This window comes from Zeugodacus cucurbitae, chromosome 2, assembly GCF_028554725.1.
Source record: "Zeugodacus cucurbitae isolate PBARC_wt_2022May chromosome 2, idZeuCucr1.2, whole genome shotgun sequence".
Taxonomy (NCBI): Eukaryota; Metazoa; Arthropoda; class Insecta; order Diptera; family Tephritidae; genus Zeugodacus; species Zeugodacus cucurbitae.
In genome coordinates this window covers 13,381,566-13,404,857 of record NC_071667.1, presented here as the reverse complement: position 1 = coordinate 13,404,857, position 23,292 = coordinate 13,381,566, and the positions used below count along the sequence as shown (strand labels likewise).

General features: G+C 33.7%; 1 protein-coding gene and 3 non-coding genes across 6 annotated transcripts in view; 1 reads left to right on the top strand and 3 right to left on the bottom strand.

Annotated features, from left to right (window-relative positions):
* Nucleotides 1-330: 330 nt before the first annotated feature.
* LOC114804854 (probable serine/threonine-protein kinase DDB_G0282963) overlaps nt 331-23,292 on the top strand; it is a 45,275-nt gene continuing 22,313 nt past the window's right edge. Inside the window, exons 1-2 of one of the 3 annotated variants that reach the window (XM_029044849.2) lie at nt 331-636; nt 697-901. In XM_029044849.2, the coding sequence (XP_028900682.2) occupies nt 705-901 (197 nt within the window). In that variant the 5' untranslated portion in view covers nt 331-636; nt 697-704. Of the gene's footprint in view, nt 902-12,040; nt 12,653-23,292 lie in introns of those variants that run through there. The other 2 variants (XM_029044848.2, XM_029044851.2) reach the window with 2 other exon arrangements.
* On the bottom strand, nt 15,877-15,948 carry Trnap-ugg (transfer RNA proline (anticodon UGG)). The gene has a single exon. It is a non-coding gene; the product is annotated as a tRNA-Pro (tRNA).
* Trnap-ugg (transfer RNA proline (anticodon UGG)) lies at nt 19,117-19,188 on the bottom strand. Its single transcript has one exon. It is a non-coding gene; the product is annotated as a tRNA-Pro (tRNA).
* Trnaa-agc (transfer RNA alanine (anticodon AGC)) lies at nt 20,761-20,833 on the bottom strand. The gene has a single exon. It is a non-coding gene; the product is annotated as a tRNA-Ala (tRNA).

The following is a 23,292-nucleotide window of genomic DNA, read 5'->3' as shown; positions in this document are numbered from 1 at the left end:
AGCATTTACATTGCATTTATATTAAGAAATCGAACATTAATACCCCAAAACCTGATTTAAAGTTGCAATAGAATGCGCTTGGAAACTGCAATTTTGCCGCCTCTTTTACCGTTTCCAAAGCATTTTTCACTATCCATCGCTATTCAAACTGTTCCAGTTTATTTCCACAATAATACTTGTGCTGCCACTAAAGTTCGTTCGTTTTAATTTTAATAAAATATTTAATACTGTAAGCTTTACACCCACTGTTATACATTATAGTTTTAATAAAATCGGTTTAACTCGTCGCTTTATATACCTTTATTTTAGTTCCTTATTGAATTTGAACGAATAAACGGCGTTTAAAACAAAAATCTTCTCTATATTACATTGTGCTTGAATATGGCATCACTTGCGCAACAACAGCTGTTGACTCTCATCACACAGCTAAAGTTTAATGTGCGTAATTCTTCTCTTTGCAGAATAACATAGTTTATTATGCTTTTAAATCAATAATATTTTGAAATCAAACAAAATATAATTTGTTGAAATGACGCATATAGTATTTTCATTCCTTGAAAGTGTTTTCAGAGTGCCTGTGTTGTGCGAACAGTAGAAAGTGTCATTGAGCGCAGAGTCAAGTTAACCAATTGGCCTGTAAGACAATTACAAATTAGTTTACTAATAAAGTGTATTAGTTAATTATTTTACACATAGTTATTGAAATGGATACGCCGAAATTGCAACCTATAACAAATAAAGTAAAAAATAACCCCGGCAATGCAAATATTAGTACACAGGCCAGTGAAGGCTCTACCGGCAACAATTATGGAGGCAACGCGCGTTTTAATAACAACGGTGGCGGGAATGGCCCCAACATCAATGGAAATGATCTATCCAATCATTCCTATGGTTCTAGCGAGTGAGTAGTGATGTTTAGTATTATTATTATTGCATATTGGAATGAAGTGATTTTTTCTTTGAAGCCCTATAGCAGCTGTTTGCATTTGGCTAATCAGATTTTTGGCGCTATGTATATTACTCTTTACTCATTTCATGTTTGTAGTCACAATAGACACATCATATGAAATGTTTGTGGTTTTTGTTGTTATTGGGGTTAAATTAATTGTTGATAGCCTATTGTTTACAAAATTTGTACAATAAATATTATTGTATACAATCTATAGTATTGATAATATTAATTTAAATTTCATTAATTTATATTAATTGGGTATGGGCTAAAAGATAAGCAAGATGATCTCCAGATAAGGATTTTTTTGCCTTGTAGAGCAAAAAGAAATTCGTTCTGCTATTTTATAAATAAAATCGATAAAAATAAAATAAAATTGATTGGATAAAAATTAGTACGCCTTTACACTATATAGAAATTTATATTGAACAAGTAACGAAAGGCTATGTGTTAGCTTATGTTTTTATTTTATACTCTCGCAATTTATTGATATATTTTTATTAAGGTAACACACAATTTGACCCAATTTGAAAATCCTATAATTTGGTATATGAGAGGTAGGGGAAGTTACACTATAAGAAGAAAAATATTTTCTCTAAATTAAATTAAGATACCTGAGAGATTTACCGAAATTTTCGATGAAAATTTGCCCCATGGTAATTCTGAATTCTTCATATTCGATATCCGGGGCATTGAAAAGTTATATATTTTGACAATTTTTTCACAAGTGACGCCACAGATCATATACAATAATTGTGTAAAGTTTTATTTCGCTATCTTCATTGGTTCCTTATGTATATGTATATTATAAAGTGAACGAATAAGATGGAGTTCAAAATTGAGTTACATGGAAAATTGTCGTGGTTGTGAACCGGTTTCATCCATTTTCCACACGTGTCATCAGGGTGCCAAAAAAATATTATATACCGAATTTCATTCGAATTAAAATCAAGTATTTCTGACGTTTTTCGTTAGTGAGATAACCCACTTTTAATAATTTTCAACCTTACCTTTGTATGGGAGGTGGGCGTGGTTATTATCCGATTTCAACTATTTTCATGGTGTGTGGTGGTGTACGTAAGAAAAACGACTGCAGAAAGTTTGGTTTATATAGCTTTATTGGTTTACGAGATATATACAAATAACCGATTTGGGTGCTGGACGACGCCCACTTCCCAAAAAAATTGAATCCAAATATGCTTCCTAGCGCGATCTTTTGTTCCAAATTTTACTTTTATAACTTTATTTATGGCTTAGTTATGACACTTTATGTGTTTTCGGTTTTCGGCATTTTATGGGCGTGGCAGTGGCATTGGGCAGATTTTGCCCATTTTCGAAAGCAACTCTCTCACTGGAACATGAGTTATCCGTTGCACGGACGGACAGACGGACGGACGGACAGACAGACATTCGGACATTTTGACTCGTCTCGTCATCCTGATCATTTTGATATATATAACCCTATATCTAACTCGTTTAGTTTTATGACTTACAAACAACCGTTATGTGAACAAAACTATAATACTCTCTTAGCAACTTTTGTTGCGAGAGTATAAAAATATTGCTCTGATATCCATTCCCTTCAAATAATTTTAAGAAAAACTGTGGAGTCGACACTCATCGGCTGGATAAACATCTGGATGATGAAAATATATAAAATACATGCCGCAGCCATGATATTAAATTTATATAACGGCAACGGTCCCGACTTTTTATCCGGATAAAGGCTGCCAACTTTCTGCCGATACAGCAACAAAAACAATAACCAATGTCAAACTAAATTATGCTATCTAGGCAACACCACTCTTAGGTTACGAAGGAGAATTTAACTAGTCTCTCACAACCTTAACATATTCAGAAGTATATAATAGTATGCAGCACAAAAAATTATGTTTTGTTTTGAAAATTGTTCAGCAGCTATGAAGCATGGTACGGTGCGAATTTCTTTTAACACCAACTCCCCATGACTACTTGGTGTCAGCGTAATAACATAACTGATATTAAAAGCTTCTGTACACTTTTTTCACATACACCAACTTCGTGGGTTTCGCATTTATCCTTGTTGTTGCGTCAAAAATGCTACCTCAACAATTTTTTTAAGTGGCTGTTGAGATTTTCTCAGCCCATTCACAACACTTGCGTACTTGCTCTTTTCCTTTTTTTTTTGAAAAATTTTACAGCACATAAAATATAGCTTGAATATTTGCTTTTATGCGCTCATAAGTAGGCGAAATGACGCTGTATTTTGTATGTGTGAGGTGTTTTTATTTTTTGTTTGGCCACATGTGTTACCCATCATATACATATATGTGTGTAACGCTAGTCATAACGATGATTTTTCCGTCTGAACCAACATGTTATAGCTTTTCAATGTAGCAGCTGTTGTGAAAGAAATATTGTATATTGAAAATGGCAAAAACGTGTCGATTTGTTTCCAAACCAAATGATTTGTAATAGCCAAGGCAGTGTATGTGTAAGGATATTAACTGCTGCCGACCTTCGAATCTCATGTACATATGTATGTAGTATCTACGGAAATGTTATAGTATTTGCCAAATTGTAGCTTACAAGCAACCTCTTTGCATTCCTGCATTCCATATCATAGGAGAAATTTGGCTTTAGGCAACTTAATTCATCTTGCTAACACAACAACTTTCAAAATTCCCGCAATACTTGCGATTAAGACAAAACCACAATTAACTACGGCTGTAAAAAATGTTTAGAGCTCAAACAAAAAAATACAAAAAGCAATATGTAACAAGGAAACATACCAACTCTGTTTGTCTGTGTCTGGAGTGCCAATATTTTTTTGTTGTATTATTTTTTCGTTAACTAACAGATTGAAGCATCTTGACCGCAGGATAAATGTCTGGAGCTACTCTACTACTTCAAATCGTGCATTTTGCATGAGTGACTCAACTCAATTTTCCAGCAAATGAGCGCCACATGCTGAAGACTGAGTTAAAACGGAGACATGATAATGTAAAGTAAGCTGTCCACTCAGCAGTAACTCTTTTTTTACATCAACATATCCATGATTAGTAGTCAAATTTTTCTTTTTTTTTTTGCAATTTCTTACATGCCCAACACTGAGTGGACAATTGATTGTAATACGAAATTCCAGCAACATCCATAAAAAAAAAACTCAAACTCCAAGTTATGCAAATCTCAAAGTTTGTGATTCATCAGCTAGCACACAATGTGGAGGAGTATGAGTACAAACATACATTTTCTCTACGCTACACTTACGGAAAGCTCGCTCAAGCTCACACATGCACATACTAGCCTATTGGCCTTCGACTCAAGTGTCCTTTACTACATGCAGCATTGGTATGATGTTGGCTACCACATTTTTTCACACATTCCATCATTACAAAGTTTACTTAGCCATTCAATGTGTAAGGTACGATTTTTCACGGCTGTGGAAATACCTTCGCATGCGGCTTGTGGGAATTCAATTTACACGCTCGCTTTTTTTAACAAATCCTCATCGCCTTGCCATTTTATGAGTTCAACAAAACCAGACTTCTATCGATAATTGCTAAAACAATTTCAATATGCATGTCCGCTACTTTTTTCTTGCCACTGGACAAGAAAAAAAACCAAACATTTTTCCAACCATAACAAAAGGTAATTTATTAAAATTCCTACGAGCTACACATGCACATAGAATTCAGGAAAAAAATAAAAACAAACACATTCCTGAAATTAACGTAATTAATTTTGCATGCTAACAAATTAGCGGCACCACAGTTGGCAAACGTTGTTGAAAAAAATGCCAACCCATATCAAACGAGAAAAAATTTTAAAAGAAATTCATAATAAACAAATGACCTTAAAAATATAAAGAAGCACAAAAATGTAACAAATCATTTGCAAACGGCTGTTTTAGACACATAGTATATATGCAAACATAACTACATAGCTTATTTTATAAATTCCAAAGGACTTCCAACGGTGGATACGCATATCTGTTAAAAATTCGTATAAAAAGCTCAGCAGTGGTCACTCAAAAGGTCATTTTGTTTATTATTAACTCATTTATTATCGTACTCATTTCTCATTCTATTTTTTACCTTTCTTGCGATTCATTGACATCTGTATTTCAGAGTTTTCTTTAGACTTTCTAGCAACTTCACCTGCCTTTTGGCATGCATTTGCTCCTTTTGCGCATATTTTAAGAAAACTTGCTTACCACCGTTTCTCATTCCCGAAATTTTCAAAGAAAACTTTACAGTAACCATTCGAAATTAAGACACGCATACGAGGGTCACTGTAAGTTTTTTTTTGTTAAAAAAAACTAAAATTCAACTGATTTGATAGTTTTTGGTATAGTGCTCGTATAAATCGAAGTTTCTTCTCGTACTCGTATACCATGAAATAGTTGTACAATAATCCGCAAACTTAACGCCCCACCTTCGTAAAAACGTAGCTCCCCAATAGCAATATTTTATACTGGCTACTAAAGTATTAAGGTGTGAATGAAAATTAACACATAAATTTTCAGCCTCCTCAGTTGAATAGCTTCAAACCTTGCGCCACGCTAAAACCCCCCAACACTGCTATCCCCCAACTACTTGGTATAGCATATAGCCCATGGCTATTTAGATACTTTGGACCATTTTCTTATTTTACCTTTAGATTTGTTTGTGCTTTTTGTGTGTTCTAATGCTTTGCTTTTTTCGTTTTTTGGACTTTAGAGGTTTTGTCGTTTCCGTGCGACTAGCTGCTGTCAAAGTTTTTCAATAGCCTTTGTGTGCATGTTACTGTGTTTTGGAGCATTTTTTTGTTACGGACTTCGAATTGCAGCCAATTGACGCCTTTGCTACGTGATGTCCTTCCAGTTGTGGCTACTACTGTTACTGATACTGACATTTTTATTATGTTTCATCGAATTGTATTGTTGATTACAATCGGCTATTCTACGCGCTAGCTTCTTCGCTTCTTTATTCACCGCGCTAGACGCTTACCCCTACGCATATTAGGCTGACAGCAGCAGCTTGTGTAGATGTGAGCATTGTATTCTGCCACCCAGCGTGGCTATGCGGTTGGCAAAATCATGTTTAATTTATTTTCTCAAACGTACTCGTTGCAAATTAAAAATAAACAAAACTTGTTTGCATTATTCCGCAACGCGGACATACATACATACATATTTACATGCCACAAATGCGTTTGTATGTGGTTTAGCCATTTACACACAGCTCGCCGCTGACACGGGCATCACCACGTCGCTGCAAGTTAATGAAAAATCGCGGATATCCTTTTTCTTTAATTATGATTTTAAATTAAAATATTCACAACCAAATGCTGTGCTGAAATTCAAATTTGTATTTATAGTCTACACCAATGGCCAGACGACATTTATTTATACTGCTTTCTTAAGATCGACTTTAGGCAAATGCAGAAATAAAATCAACTTCCTTTCGGGTATGACAATAAGATGCGCGCCGCTTCCGCTTCTACTAAGCATAAGAAAAGAATACGGAAATAAATAAACGTCACTTTTTCACCAAGCAAAAAAAAAATATATAAAAAAATCAAATATCCAATTGCTAGCCGCCTGCAATTTACTGTCAGCGCATAACTCATACCCAAATTGAACACACACACACAGTATATCCAAAAGTAATCCTCAACCAACGCCAAACCTCTAGTAGCAACCGTCGGCGAAGAAAAACTCAAGACGACAGCAGGAAGACACCATTTTGAATAACAAAATTATCAGCTGTGCAAACTTTCACCTTGAATCGCAAGGCAAAGAAATAAAAAGTGAGGTAAAAAATACTGACACCCCTCTAGAAGGACTACTGAGCATAAAAAACAAAGCCGAAATAAAAGTTATCCGCAAGCTGGTGTGTGCGCGCATGAAAAAATAGCACCGGGCCTGCAAAAAAAAACAAAGCTCGCTTACATACATACTTCTTCTACTACCTTTTTCAGTGTTAGTCGGCGTTAGTTGACGCTTCTAAATTCATTTGGGACGGCATTATTAACACTCGACTAAATATGCATTTCTTATGTCAACTCGCTGAAGTTGAAGTAAAACAACAAAAGGGGGCACAAGTATTGCACAATTTATTGGTTTTGGTGGCTAAGAAATTGCTCGGTAGTTGAAAATTTGTGACCACGAATTGTTTTGGTACAAAGTTCTTTAGCTGAAGCTGCAACTGAAAATCTAAATTAACTAAAAATTTGTGATTTTTAGCGGTATTTTATGAATAACATGGTAGAAAAATTTTGTATATAAAACGTATATGTATGTATTTGAAAATATGATTATAGTCGCATTCGATTCGCCACTGCTTTGCTCACTAGGTCGCTAGTTGTCAAACTAGCTACATATCAATTATATAAAAAGAGAAAATATAGACACCACATTAAAATGATATAATTGATTTCTATGTCTACTGTCCATAACGTGTCCAAAAATAGTTCTTTCCGGGACCATAACTCCTTTTTGCTTCATTTAAAATCAATAAACCAAAATTATTTCGATAAATCTCTTTAATGAACGAAAGGAAATATTAAAATTAGTATTTTGACAGATTTTTAACAAAAAACTCAATTTTTTAATGTTCGCTATATACAGTTCCTCAATTTATTGATCGATTATTATCTAAACGAGTTAGATATAGGGTTATATATACCAAAGTGATCAGGGTGAAGAGTGGAGTTCAAATCCGAATGTCTGTCTGTCCGTCCGTCCGTCCGTCTGTGCAAGCTGTAACTTGAGTGAAAATTAAGATATCTTAATGAAACTTTGCTTTCGAAAATGAGCAAAATCGCACCTCTGCCACGCCCACAAAATGGCGAAAACCGACAACACATAAAGTGCCATAACTAAGCCATAAATAAAGCTATGAAAATATAAAATTTGGTATGAAGGAATCGCACTATGAAGGGGCATATTTGGATGTAATTTTTTTGGGGAGGTAGGCGTAGCCCCGCCCCCAAATAGGTTTTTTGTACATATCTTGGAAACCAATAGAGCTATATAAACCAAACTTTCTGCAGTCGTTTTTTTTAGCCACTTCTTAACGCCCACCTCCCATACAAAGGTTTGGTTGAAAATTTCTAAAAGCGGGTTAACTCACTAACGAAAAACGTCAATATAAACCAAACTTTCTGCAGTCGTTTTTTTTAGCCACTTCTTAACGCCCACCTCCCATACAAAGGTTTGGTTGAAAATTTCTAAAAGCGGGTTAACTCACTAACGAAAAACGTCACAAACACTAAATTTCACACAATAAATGGCAGATGGAAGCTGCACTCAGATTTTTTTACAAAATGGAAAATGGGTGTGGCGTCGCCCACTTATGGGTCAAAAACCATATCTCAGGAACTACTCGACCGATTTCAATGTAACTTGGTTTGTAATAGTTTCCTTACATCCCAATGATATGTTGTGAAAATAGGCCAAATCGCTTCACAACCACGCTTACTTCCTATATACCAGAACTTTGGAGACGATCTGAATCGTTTACTTTACAATATATAAAGTAAGCACTAGTGAAGATATCGGTGCAGAACTTTGCACACATACTACGTTTATAGTGTGGCAGCACCATTCTAAAAATCGCCAAAATCGGACAATAGGTTTTCAAGGCCTCATATATCGAACATGAGGACCTCGGTGCTTTTAACCTAATATTAGGGTTTCCAACTTTCAATGGACTTTATACAATATATATGACGAATATGTGGGTCAAATTGTGTATTATATAATATAAATAAAGTTAAATAAATAAATTGCGAGAGTATAAAATGTTCGGTTAAACCCAAACTTAGCCCTTCCTTAATTGTTTTTCATTAAGTTTAATTATCCTCATAAAATGTAATATATTTATATGAAATCGATATCAAAAGAAACAACAAGCCTTTTAGATAGCACACAGTATTCATTGATCTACCTCCAACGGTAGCATAATAAGTAACAAAATGGAAAATACTCCAAAAAACTGTCTCCAGGGTAGAAGTGTATTGCGTCTCAGTCACTGAAACGCAAAATAATTAGGCAAATCAAGACAGGTGCATGTAAAAATGTCATAGGATTCTAGGACGGATGCGCGATTGTATACATTATATCGACTATATTCACATTTTGTGTCAAAACCTTTTAGAAAGCTTGAGTCAATAGGGTCTTACTGTTGAAAATTCAACTTTTCAATATGATAATGACACCAAGCATACCACAAGGTTTACAAAAAGTAAGTTCGAAGGTAAACAAATTAAAATTCTCGATTAGCGTCGGCAGTCACCGGACCTCAACCTAATACAACACCTTTGAGGGGAACTCTAAAGGTTCTTGGCAAGTAGCGGTTCAGTTCCCCGAAATCTTGACGGACTTTGGTAATAAGTGAGAGCGCACTGAAACATAATCACAATAGAAGCCTGCCAGAAACTAATAAGCAACACGCCTATCAGAATAAAAGCTGTTCTGCAAGCAAAGTGTGATTATACGAAATATTGTGGTTAAACTCAAAGTAATGATCGAATGACATTAGTATCTCTGTTTTACTTTTTGAATGAACTACGTTTTGGTTCTTGAAAATGTTAACCTCCCCTCTTGTTTATAAAAAAAGTTTCGATTTGATTTTGGTTTTGTTTTGTCTTTTATCCATGAATAAGTGAACCCAGCCCAAATATTCAATCAATTGTTTGAGTAACTGTATTGTCTCGAAAAAAATATTTGTCATAAAAATAAAAAATTTCTTAGTTCATTAACTAAGTAATGTTAATAATTTGATCAAAGTCGCTTTATAACTTTTCACCTACGTAAAAATTTGAGTTTTGAGATCAACGCGTTTAAAGTTTAAGAAGTGACCTGATGTGCGAAATCGGATCGATTTGTAATTATAATATTTTAAACATATTGTACTATTCAATAAGACAAAAAAATTCAAATTTGGTGTAAATTAAGCGAGCGAATTGTTTGTTCGATTTAGTTTCCAAAATTTAGTCAAGTGTATTCATTATCCTCGAATTATTATTCTAAAGCGAAGTTCTAAAACATAAGCAGCGCACTCTAAATATTCTCCAAATAGTTACAGCAACGTCAAATACTTATATCAGTTTCGACATGTGCCCTAAATAATTTTCATAAATGAAACTTCACAGAGACACTTATTCTTCCAGAGTCTCCTACATTTCTATGCTCATTCCAGCAGGCTAGAAACAAAGGAAGCTAAAAAACACGCCAGGAGAGTCTTTCGATCATTTGATGATTCGGTGCAAAACTTTGAATCTAAATAAGATTATAAATAATGAATCTAAATAAACACACGTGGTTTTCAAGAATAAAAAATACATATAAATTTTATATTATGGCCAATAATTTAGATTTGTTATAAAGATAAAGTTTATTATGTTTTAAAAATAATTTTGGGCAAGCGACCCCCTCAGCTGGCTCGAATAAATTCTACCCGGAGGCCCAATTTTCGATCACCTTTTTCAGCAATTGGAGTCGTCATACATTGTCAGCGTTATTATCAACGAAATTTATTCCGAAGTCTATTCCACACCACAAAACCACATGTCTAAAAAATATATAAAAATACACGTATAAACTACAACCATTCTCAGTACTTCTCAGTATGCAATATCAAGGCTTTGAGTGCATTTCAATCACCATTCAAAAAAAACTCCCAAAATTTTCTAAATTTCTGAGGGTTTAGCCTTCGGTTTTGTTCATTGGTAGCTGTTGTGGAATTTTTATAAAAAGTATAACACATAGATCACACATTCTAGTATAACAATGCAGTTGCCAAAGTGACTCATAGTAATATTCCATCGCATAAGAAAATCTTAAAAAATAAACAAAATAAAAACAATAAAAATATCATTGAATTTTACTAGCATCTACGTGTTTATGCCACATACAAATTAAAAATTGCGAATTTTCAGTATGCGTGTCCGCTTCTTTGCAATACTCAACTCCGACTGAAACGAAAAATGTTTCGCAGCCACATTGCTTCGGTAGAGTTCGTCAAATACACCGCACAAGGACATGCGCAACAATTCGTCTCCAACAACATTCATTCATAACGTTTTGGCGCGTTTTGTAACTTTGCCATTCTTTTCTTTCACTTCGCGCTCCCAAAAGGCAAAAGGCAATGCATTTGCTCTCTCGAAACGTGTTTAGCACGTGCTGCTGCCGCACAATTCGATTACAATAACAAAGTTACACTTACTTTAGGTTTTAATTGGATCAACACCACGTGATACTGAAGCTGAGGCGATTTTTCATCCCAACACACCGCCCTCTTATCTACATACTCACGGGTGAGAAATTTTGTGCTCAGCATTGTTTTACTTGTGCCCCACCCACTCAATGCTACTTTGCTTTGAGTTGTTGTTGTCATGAGTTTATATATTGTTTTTGTTTTTATTTTCAGCTTGCTTGTTTCGTTTTGTTTTGATTTTTGCATTTATTTATTTAGTTTTTGATTTCGTTTTACGTATGCGTATCGTTCTTCAGAGGGTTGTTCGTACGTTCTTCGTATTAAAATTATATCTTTTGCATTTTGTTGCTCTGTTTATCTTTTTGTTGTTGCATACCATTGTATATTAACGGTGTACCCCTATGTTTATGCTACATTTGTAGCTTTGTCTGTGCGGACATCCTGCTGGTGCTGCTGCTGCTTTTGCTGGTAAGTGGCTGTGCCCTCTTGCCCACAAATCCAGCTGCCACTCAGTCAGTGGTTGCCTGCTGGTTTTTCGTGGGTCTGTCCAATGTGTGCCATTCGGTGAATTGGCATTTCATCGCACGACAGCTCCCAAATCGGTCGTTATTAACACCGTCTCGTTGCCGTTTTGAGCGCGTGTCGCATGCGGTTCGCGGATACTTGCACCAGTTCTGAGTAGGCACGGTAGTACTTTATTTTTTCCCAACGGCCTAAAGCATGGCTCGTGTTGTTCGCCGCGCTGGCCAGCAGTTTGAGTTGTTTCGCTGTCAACAACATCAACCTTATCACCGTGTGTGGCCGTTTCCGGCTTTGATATCAACGCAACGCAACAAATTCGCACGCACTGCTTCTTCCACACCCACCACGCTGAGGCTGATGCCTGATTTTGCCCATCTGTGCTGCGAAACGTGAACTGGTTAATGGATATTTAAGTGGGTGTTAATTTTTTTGCGTTATGCGCCGTGTGTGATGTGTTTTTTTTGGCCGTTTTGTTGCCGGAAGTTAATGTGAGTCATAAATAATTAAGCGTTTTTCGTGTAGTGGCCTTGTTCGTGGTGTATAATATATATGACTGATTGTGTTTTTTCTCTGATATCCTTATATCGTGTGTGTATAATTAATAATCTTTGATTGAGTGTCAGCTGTGATGAGTTTATGAGTTTATTCAAAAGCAATTTAATTGCAACTAATTGGCATAAATGACTGATTTTTCAAATTGAAGACTGTAATTTACAAAATTGAGTAGAAGAAGGAGAAGAAGCAACTTAGTTGCGTTTAATGCTATATTGTCAAAGAAAAGAAAAAATTACAAATAATAAAAATATAAAACAAAAATAAAAACAAACCATTAAAATCAATGTACTTTTCAAATAAAGTCATAAGAAGAACTAAATTGTGAAAAAAACTCGTTTTCGATCTTACAAAAAACTAATTACAGTTATTAAATACAATAAAAGTACATGTGCGAGCGAAAAGCATACAAATCTTTTGCAGAAACTCACACTAAAAATAAAAGGTGAGACTTATAATAAATTTTATAATCTAAAAATAAAAGATTAGACTTTTAATAAAAAAAATTAAACTGAATAAAAAAATATATAAGTTCATATTTTATAATCAATTGAAAAAAAAATGTATATTGATTATAAATAATGTTTTTTTTTTTTTATTTTATTTATTTATGTTTTTGATAACACTGTCAATTATATTTGCTTCTTAATTGAAAAAAGGTATATGTCTAGATTTATAATTTTTCTTACGTTGTCCAACTACTAGAATAAAACCTTTACGATAACACTTTAAAACACTCATGATTCATGTGACAAATTTCATTCATTTATAGGGATTTTTTAACATTTTCTTTTCTAACTAGATTTGTAGCTGTGGCACTATAATCAAAAACGGATCATAACTCTGTAGTTTTTGCTTACAAAATCGGTTAAATTTCATTAAATTATTTCTTTAAGGGGCCATACCAGTGTAACCCATGAAAATTTAGGCGATTTTCGTGATTTTTTTTAAAGAAAGTACTCGATCGAATATTTCGAGGTGTTTTAGACATTATAATGTATATTTTGAACTATATTTTAAATTTTTTTTTACAAAAATATTGAAAATTATGTGCTGTCTTGGGAGGTACCAAAAAAAATCCCCAACTGCTGACATGATTCCGCCCGAATGAGTAGATGAAACAAAAAAATCAAAGAGGTTATTAAAGTTGAAGATATTTGCTATACAATGACCTACGATTTTTGAAATATATTAAAAATTAACAAAATGACAGAGTTCTGAAAAAAATGTCGTTTTTGTAATGCCAATTTAACAATTTTCAACAAATCAAAAAGGTCGTAGGTATAGTAAATATATTCAAGAATACTCAGTTCAAATTTGGTCTATCGGTCAATTTCTCGTGAAGTTATGATGTCAGCAATTTTGAGAAATGTCGTTCCGGAAAAAGGCGTTTAAAGTTTCAACAATAGCTGCTTGTACCAGCAAGCGTCCGCTCTTTAGAACGCTGTCATTCAAAAACTATTCAAGATAAGATTAATTCAATTTATGTCAGCAATTTTCGTTTTTACGAGAAACAAAAATTGTATGGAACAAATATTACCAAAAAACGCATTCGTTTTCGCATTTTAGTCATACGCTGTCAAGTTCCCAAAATGATAGTTTTTGTCAACACATTGAATATGTTGCTTCTGAAGGATTGAAATTATGTATATGTTTTCCATTCGTAATATAGTCTGTTGTAAATTTTATTTGTGAAACTCTAGAGGTCAAAGAATAATTTTCATTCATTATGTGGCTATTGATCATCTGATTATTTTACCATTAAATTACCACTGCACAAAAATCAAAAAATCCATCTCTCGATTTTTTGCCAAAATGTAAACCGATTTCCTCTAAATTGTCCAAACTTCTTATTTTCAAACCGGGTTTTCCCAAAAATCTAACGGTACGGATTGGGGAAACTATAACGACAAATCATGTTATTTATCGCTTTCTTAAATGTTTTTATAAAGCCTTCCTGAAAGTTTTGACGCTCCGACCATGGCCATGACCAATTTTTTTACTATATATTTAAAATAATTTTCTAGATTTTTGGTGAAAATTTCAAAGCGATATCTCAACGGGAATTATTTATGACCGCACCTTCATACAAGCCGAACCACTGTGCACTGCTTCCTATATTCAATAACAATATTTGTTCAATTCAATTCTTCTATACAATAATTCTATGAAAATCGAAGACTTTTAAAATTTTAGCCGTATGTTCATTGTATTTTTACATAACGTGCTGCTACCGGCTACTTTTATTTTTTTATAAAAAATAGGAATAAATATTTACGTTGATTTACCATTTCAAAAAAAAAATTTTTTTTAATTCGCAAACAAATTAGAATTTTTTTTCTGATAAACTTCAAGATTCAAATACTACGTTCGTAACTACCGTTACGAAATGATTTTTATCAAATTCATTAATATTAAAAGAACATTATGTCATTTATTATATTTAGTGTTTCTAAAAGAGAAGAGAACGAAATAAAAATATAAAGAAAGAAACTGAAGAAAGTTTTATTTAACCTTTACTTTAGTGAATAAACTGTATTAGTAACGATCAATTTACATATGTGAATTCTATTCTGGGTAAAATCATGGTTCAGTAGTGGACAAGCACAAAGAAGTGTAAAGAAAGTTATGAGTGAAAGTAAAAAAGATGTATATTTTTCTAACAACTTTTCGTAAGTCCCTGCCAATCTTCAATAAAACAAATTATTAAGGGTTAGGTGGGATTCAAAATTTCAAAATTTTAATTTTTTTGTCTCATTAAGTAGTGCATTATTATCAAATTAATCCGAGTAAAATCTAAATGTATACCCTTTGGAAGTTCTGCCCATCAGTCCACGTCAGTATGAATGTAAAACTTTACACAAGTTTATCTTAAAACTCTATTTTTCAAGTCGATGGACACGATTTCTTGAAAAGTTATGAAGCGATTTTGTTTATTACTTTATCAGCAATATTATCTACTTAATGAACGAAGGACATTTTAATTACAACTATTTTTTTCGAGTCAATCATGAGTTATGATGTCCACGGAAAGACCGTTTTTTCGAACACATTATGGAAGATGAGGTGCCAACGGTTGAATGGAACTTCCATAAGTCGAAGTTCTATAACTCGAAGTGCTCCAGAACTCGAACTTTTGAATTGGCCAGATTTCGATTTAGAGGAGTATTTATTGTATTGTATTTAAAAAAAAAATTGTAAAAATACCCTTGTGTTATAAGGTATCTTTCATCTGTTACCTACCATCGTGATATTATCATCCACGACATTTGAAAACATTATCCCTTTTTTTAGCGCTACTTTAGTGTTAGGTAAAAACTTAAATCTGTTAGAGGGCGATACATTAATACCACCCAATTGTCAAGGAAGAAGTTTATATATTTGAGATATAGGTATTTTTCACATTTTTTTTTAATTTTTTAAAGACTTATAACTTATTCGTTAAGAGAACAAAAATTACATGGTAAAAATTGTGTGACGATAAAGCTGATCCGACTAAAAAGCATATCTTTAGCTACTAGAGATACTCTGTATTATACGTCAGTATATCTGTAGCCTTTTTTATCTTACACATATGCATGCATTTTCGAGACCCTGTTTCTCATACAAGCAACACTTTATTATTTCTACAAAACTAAATAAACATTTGACAGTTAAAAATAATAATTTGGGCTCAACCGGGATTTGAACCCGGGACCTCTCGCACCCAAAGCGAGAATCATACCCCTAGACCATTGAGCCGCTTATTTAATTGAATTTAGTTTTTATAAAGTTTTATAAACAATAAGTGTATAGTTTTATCTACTTATCTCTTAGCTGAAGAGTTTAAACTATATTTTCAAATTGTTGTATTTTGAGGTGCTTCAGCTGTATAAATTATGGTAACAAAATGTTTATTTTAATTATCTCACTTTTTGCCGCTTCTCTTTTGAAATAACTTCATGAATTGCGGCAGAGCAGCTTACTTAATTAACTCAATAACGAAAGAAGTTGTAAATATTTATGCTTTAACGACGCTCTGGTTTTTTCTTATTAAAATTGAAATTCATCTAATCAAGAGCAGGCGTCAAAGCACACGCCAAATCCTCTTATATGTTCATAAGCATCTGGCAATTGAAAGTTCCATTTTTAATTAAATTTGAAACACTTGCATAAACTTTTATTATTGTCTATTGCGGCGGTTAAATGTGAGCGACACCATCAATGGTAACTCAAGTTATATGTTGTGCATACACTGGTGTTCAAAATAATAGCAGTAAGCCGGTGATGAAAATAAAATATGATATTTTTTTTATTTTTATTTTACGGTCGTATAATGAATTCATAAACAATGAGGCATTTTTCTATTAAAATGTGTAGTCGAAGCTGATAATTAGTTGTACTTTTCCTTTTTGTGTAAATCCCTTTTAGTTTGGCCTACCATCCACTGACTTAAGGTCTCTTATTCAATGATTCTCAAGATTATTGCACCATAAAATGGAAAAGAGTGTTTATATACTTTTTAAGCTGCTGGTTGTGGGACGATCTGGAAACAATTGTTCGATTTAGACTAAAAACAGAACAACCTTTTTCCAAAATTTAATGTGTAGTTTTCAAGTGCTTCTCAATAGAGAATGTTTTTAACTCATATCTGGGAAAATTGATAATATTAACGATAATGAAGTTTTGTCGATAACTCCAAGTTAAGTTTATATGAGGAATATGTTATAATAAATAGGACAGAGCACTAAGTCCAAAATAAGGACCATCAAAAGATAAAATCTATTCATTTAATAATTTAAAGCGGATTTAATCTATATATATAAAAATTCCATGTCACGTTGTTTGTTCGGGATTGGCGCCGATTTCAATGAAATTTATTAGGATAGTTTATATTTCAAATGTCCAATGTCCATCCGTCTATCCATTTGGCCATTCGGTCAAGCGATATTTTGAACTGAAATCTAGATTTCTTAATAAAACTTCGTTATGGTCGTTACAATTAGCAATATGAGATTGTATTGTAGATAGGTAAAACCGGACAATTGCAAAAAGGAAGTTAAGAAAAAAATAAGACTATTGCAAAAGATATTCTCAGCGCGGAAGGACATTAGGATTTATAAATTTTTAGGTAAGTGAACGTGGTATAAGCTTAACATCCGTCTGTCCGGTCGGCCATTTGATCAAGCGATAATTTGATCTGGATATCCAAATATAACTTAGCTCAAACTTTAACATTGATACTATGTGAATGTTGGTATTCTTAATGGCCAAAATCGACTTCTGAAACAACTAAAAAATAGTAGTTAAACCAAAACGAATATAACAAAGTTACAATTTAAGTTATAAAATTAATTTCACTTTATCAAATAGTTAACCAGAATAGAATTTAGCATAAACCTTATCCACAGCAATGCGTGGCAGGACCACTAGTTTACTTTAATTTTCAATTTATTTTGTATATTTTGTGATCTCTAACTTCGATAGTTTTATTTTTTTTTAGAATTTCTCTCAGTTAAGATCTAGCGGATTAGAATTCACTGGAAGGCATTTAACACACCATTCTTAATTGTGGTTCTGACTCGCCGAATTTTAACCTTTTTACTAACTCTAACATCTACTAGTACCTACAAGTAATCCATAAGCGGAATTACCATTCGAACCAACTAAATATTTTTATTACAATACCGATTCAATTTTTTTTTTATCACAACTGTAGCTAAATATTGTATATTTGAGACGGAGACAGCTGATAAAACACTGCCCGTCGCAAATTTTTTCCAGCAGAAAAATTATGCTAGACAAATTCGATGAGTTCCGCACACTCAAACTTCCACACACACACACACAACAATCGCACAGCGAACACGCTCAAATAAGTATTTGTCAATTTATGATAAAATTTTCATTTTTCATTATTGAGCATTATGACAGCTTTGGTGGCATACTGGAAGTGCGTGCTATAAATAAGTAATCCATGCACACGCTGCTTCGGTAGGAAATTGCTGTCTCACGAAGGTGACACTGGCAGGCAGCTATCGAGATATTATTTGCCGATAAATGAGCAACAAATTATGTTGATTGAGCTCAATGAAAAATAAATGTGGTGTGGTGTGGGTGGCGTGGTGATGGTGCGAAGTTGCCAACTACCCGCAGCAGCAATCATGAGTTTTTGAAGTCTGCAAATGAAGAACTTAAAACCCTCCGTCGAATTAATGATTGTTGAGTGGAAAAATCGTAAATTAAGACAGCCAAATGCCAGCTCATATTTATGGATTACTTTTTGTTTATTTTTTTTATTTTGCGATAAAAAAGACAACTTCATCAAGTGTTGAGAGTATAAAATACATAAAATACTTGGGCAGACAAATTTTTCGGGCATCAAGAAAGTACAATTACAATAATAAACCTCACTAACCTCCGAATTTGCACACTGCAACGTACGAGTATTTGAAGCGCAGGCAAGCAAAGCGGATTAATGCCCGGAAAAATGTGTAGGAAAATTTTCTTTGCATTATTTTAAAACTTTTTTCCGCACCAAAACCAACCACGTTAGGTAGTGCAAAGTAGCAAGAAAGACGAGCGACAAGTGTTTGTTAGTAAGGTGGCCGCCACCTTAGTATTATATTGTTTTTGTTTTTGTTGCATGCATAAGGAAAAAGACTTAAAAGTAATTTTACGTCTGACTAAACATTAATGTGCCAATATTTTATTGTTTGTTTGGAAAACAAACGGCAAACAATGTGAAATCGGCAAATTACGTACGCTGATTAGATGGTGGTAGTGACACAGCAACGACAACAGCAACAACCATTATACTTGCAGCATAACAGCATTTCTGTACGAAAATCGGTCCAAAACTTTTTCATCCCACCTTCACATATATTTATTGTTAAAACACTCAACATTACTTATGGAAAAAAATCGATCGGGCTCAACCGGGATTTGAACCCGGGACCTCTCGCACCCAAAGCGAGAATCATACCCCTAGACCATTGAGCCGCTTGAACACACTCCAAATAAATTGCTAGTGTTTTTTTTTTTTAATTTTTAATTTGTTGTTGTTTGTCTCTTTTAATGATATTCATTTCAAAATACGCTTAAATCAAGATTTCATTTTTATATATAGCCAGCCATTAATAGTTGTGTATGTGCTTAACTAAGAGTGATAATAATAAAAAACCGGCTGAAATGGTTAATTATTGTATGTGCGACCTTGCTTGTTGGCCTTTCACTTTCTGTTAGTTTATTGTGTTTTGGTTTTTGTTATACCCAATGCATAAATAAGTAATATTGAAAATGTTTTTACTGCCTTTTACCATTTCTAGTATGGTCTATATAAGACTGTTGAATTTTCTTTCCTTGTGGTAGGGCCACTGCTCTTAAAAATAATCAAGCCAGTGAAATATAAATTTTAAATAAAAATTTAATGATCAATTTCTATAAGTTTTAAAGGTAAAGATCGATACTTTCTCGAGGAATAGTTCGATTCAAAACAAACAATTTATGGTACTTTAAAATTGTATGTTTACTCTTGGACAATAGTTTTTGAAAATTGTTTTGAATTCGAATATTTATCGAAAAACAATGTCTCTAGACTTCATCCCCTTATATGTTACACATTACAAATGATATATACGCTGGGTATAAAAGGCTTACCCATTTAAAAATAAACTAATTCACCAATCTACTTTACGATTAAGACACAAATGGTCACTTTTGTTGACCATGTCTGCACAAATTAATAACAACAAAAGGCATATATTTTTAAACAAATACCGTTATGGCTAGCTCAAATGCAACATTGGGGATGTAGCTCAGATGGTAGAGCGCTCGCTTAGCATGTAAGAGGTACGGGGATCGATGCCCCGCATCTCCAAAATAGTGTTCATCTTTTTTTTAAACCAATACCTTATTGAACTAAATTAGAATACTTCTTGCCTCCACTAATTTTTGCATATGCTTACTAGTTTAATTTAATGTAATGTAATATGTACGTATATATGTAGCTTTTCTCTTTATTATATAACAAGTGCTATCAATTTCCGTTAGTCCTTTGGCCACATATGTATGAGAAATTCCGCAGACGACAGCAATTTTTTCGCTTTTCCACTCCTTTCGCTCGCCGATAAGCTTTCTTCTTCGGTGAAGTTTATCCGTTAAAATTAATGAATATTCAAACAATAGCAAATGTCTTGAAAATAGCTGACTTGTAGAAATGTAAAGAAATAATTTTGTGAAGACAGAGTTGCCATTATAAATATATGCAGATGTAGGAATATAAATGCTTACATATCAATGATGGTTAACTCATGTAGACTATTTCCTGAGCAATACAAAAATTATTCAGAGAGATACCTTATCTGGCGAAGAAAACCATAAATAAAGTTTCGAAAAAAAATACTTGCTTAGTTTTCTTGTCAAATATATTCTTTGTTATTATTGTATACAATTTATAATGGTGTCAAACATTAAAATGTCATATTTATTGTTTCTTCAATACATATTTTTGACACATACGCTTATAACCTTAAAATAATTTGTTTATCTAAAATTGGTAAAAAAAATTGTACCTGGAGATGCGGGGCATCGATCCCCGTACCTCTCACATGCTAAGCGAGCGCTCTACCATCTGAGCTACATCCCCGTTATATTTTCAAAAATTTATTTTAAAATCCAAAATATCGTTCTCCAAAAAAACACGCCGAAATGTATTTTTAAATTTCGAATATCGCTGATATCGCGCATAGTGTATCACACTACATAATTAAAATGCAAGTCACAACGCTGCTGTGTTGATATTCAATTTCCACTGTACGGTATGAATGAATGTACCAAAAGTCCAAATGATCGGCTATTTCGAACTTTACAACACACGTTTAATGTACAGTTATTTAACCGACATCGAAGATTTTTTTGTTGAAGAAGTCTACATTTGTGATTGTCTTTCTTCTTTTTAAAACCAACATGAGAGTACAAATAAGTAGCACCGGTACGTATGTACATAAATATTTCTTGTTTCTTTCTGGATCATCCTCTTTTAAAAGGGAAATTATCATCAGATTATTCCGATACTTTGTTGAAATTGAGTGAAAATATTAATTTTAATCGTCAGAGTATATAATTTTGAAAGCATCATACATCTGCTTGAGAATAGTTACAGACCTTTATGCATCCATTGAAAGTTTTCATGGTCTCTGGTCGATATCGGTATCGAGGAATATGTTTACATTTACCTCAAAAGTATTTCGTTCGAGCTTCCAACTCGAAGTAAGCTATTGGTTTACATAGGTTTACATATAACTGTTCCATTGTTTTGTTTAAAACCCGAAAGTTTATTATGGGAACTTTTTCGACAGTGTGTCTAAAGTTTTCAATCGAGCTCTTTTATTCATAAAAACCCTAAAATCAAAATTTAAAGGCAGTTGGAATAAAATAATTTAGAGAATAGAACCTCATTTCATTTCATTTTACTTGTTTTATATTTTTAATAAAATGATTTTCATTTAGTTATCAAAGTTATTGGCAACTCCGTCTTAGTACACATATTCCAAAACAACCATATCAGACTCACATCCTCCATCACTCAGTTTAGCTCATCCCAATGACCTTACCACGCATAAATCCATTTAACTCACATCAACCCCAGCGATCTTTCATTCGCCCTCTCAATTTCATTGTAGAAGTTATAAATCAGACAATATGCCAATGTTTGTACACTTGCTTTTTCATTTTCATCTTGACTGTTAAGCAATTAAACAGCAAAAAATTTCAATATGCTGGAGTAAGGGGGCAGAGACATTGTTGTATGAATATAAGGACCACATATGCGCATACATATATATATATATATGTATATGTATTTATATAAATATATGAAAATATGCGTGTGTTTATACATATGTGACTGGCGTCACACGCTCAATTGCGGTGGTCGAATGGAGGATATGCCAATGATACATGACGTGCTATTTATGACGACAGCTTTTGTTTTAATTTTTAAGCGAAAACATTATCGAGACGTGGCGACGCAAGGCGCAGAGCACATTCAACACAAGCAGGCAGGCTGGTAAACAGCATACCATAGCTGTGGGACGGATCGTTCGCCGTAGTAGCGTTTATTTGTTGTTTACAAAAGCAACTTTTGAACTTCATCCTCGGCAAAATGTTTTGACGACAATGACATGGTGTTACGCCTGGCCACCCAGCTGACTACCGGTAGAGGCAAATGCCTCAAGAGGCCAACACGGTTATAGCGACGTTTGGTGTATGAAGTAGCTCTACAATCTGTTGGAGGGTTACGAGCACAGCTTGATAAGTCATGGAATCACATATACCTTTTCGTAGAAGTAAAAATGTGTGTTCTACTCATTTGAGCACATATTCGTAATGATTTGCAACGCTGTCTGAGTTTTGTGAGTTGTTAGATTTACACCTTAAGGGCTCGAAACTTTCAAATATGGTTCGTACAGTATCAGTCCCTCACAGCATTTAACAAAAAATAGTTGAAGGGTCATCAATTAAGATTGCCGATACTGATATATAAACATTTGCTGAACTTGGAGTGAAAGATTGGTTGGTAACATATGAAGTCCTTGAGATCGGCGGTGAGTTATCCTTCAAGCTCTAAGTTGTCAATACTGATGCATAATTGCTGTCAAGATAAAATTACTAGTCTTATCACACTACTCTCATTCGTATATAGCACTGCATATGTGTATTCTCCAGCATACGAAATTTTTTAAATCGTGCAGTTTGGGTGTCTTCTTAGCATTCGCGGTTGTTGTTGTTGCTGCTTTATTACCAAACAAACAAGACCACCACTCTTGGTACAGTATCAGCTATTTTGTAACATAACAAGTTACTTCAAACTCCGAAGTTCTAGTCTTACTCTGCAAGTACTGAGAATTTGCAACTCCCTTCGGATTTCTGGGTATACAAAAATATACATACATACATATATGCATATCGCTACATTTGTTTGCTTACATCATATATACATATACATACATATGTATATGTAGAACACTGTTAGCACCCACCTTGCACGCGAGGCATTTGACGGCTGGTTCCCACATAAAATGTGTTTTCGGTTTGTTAAGAAAA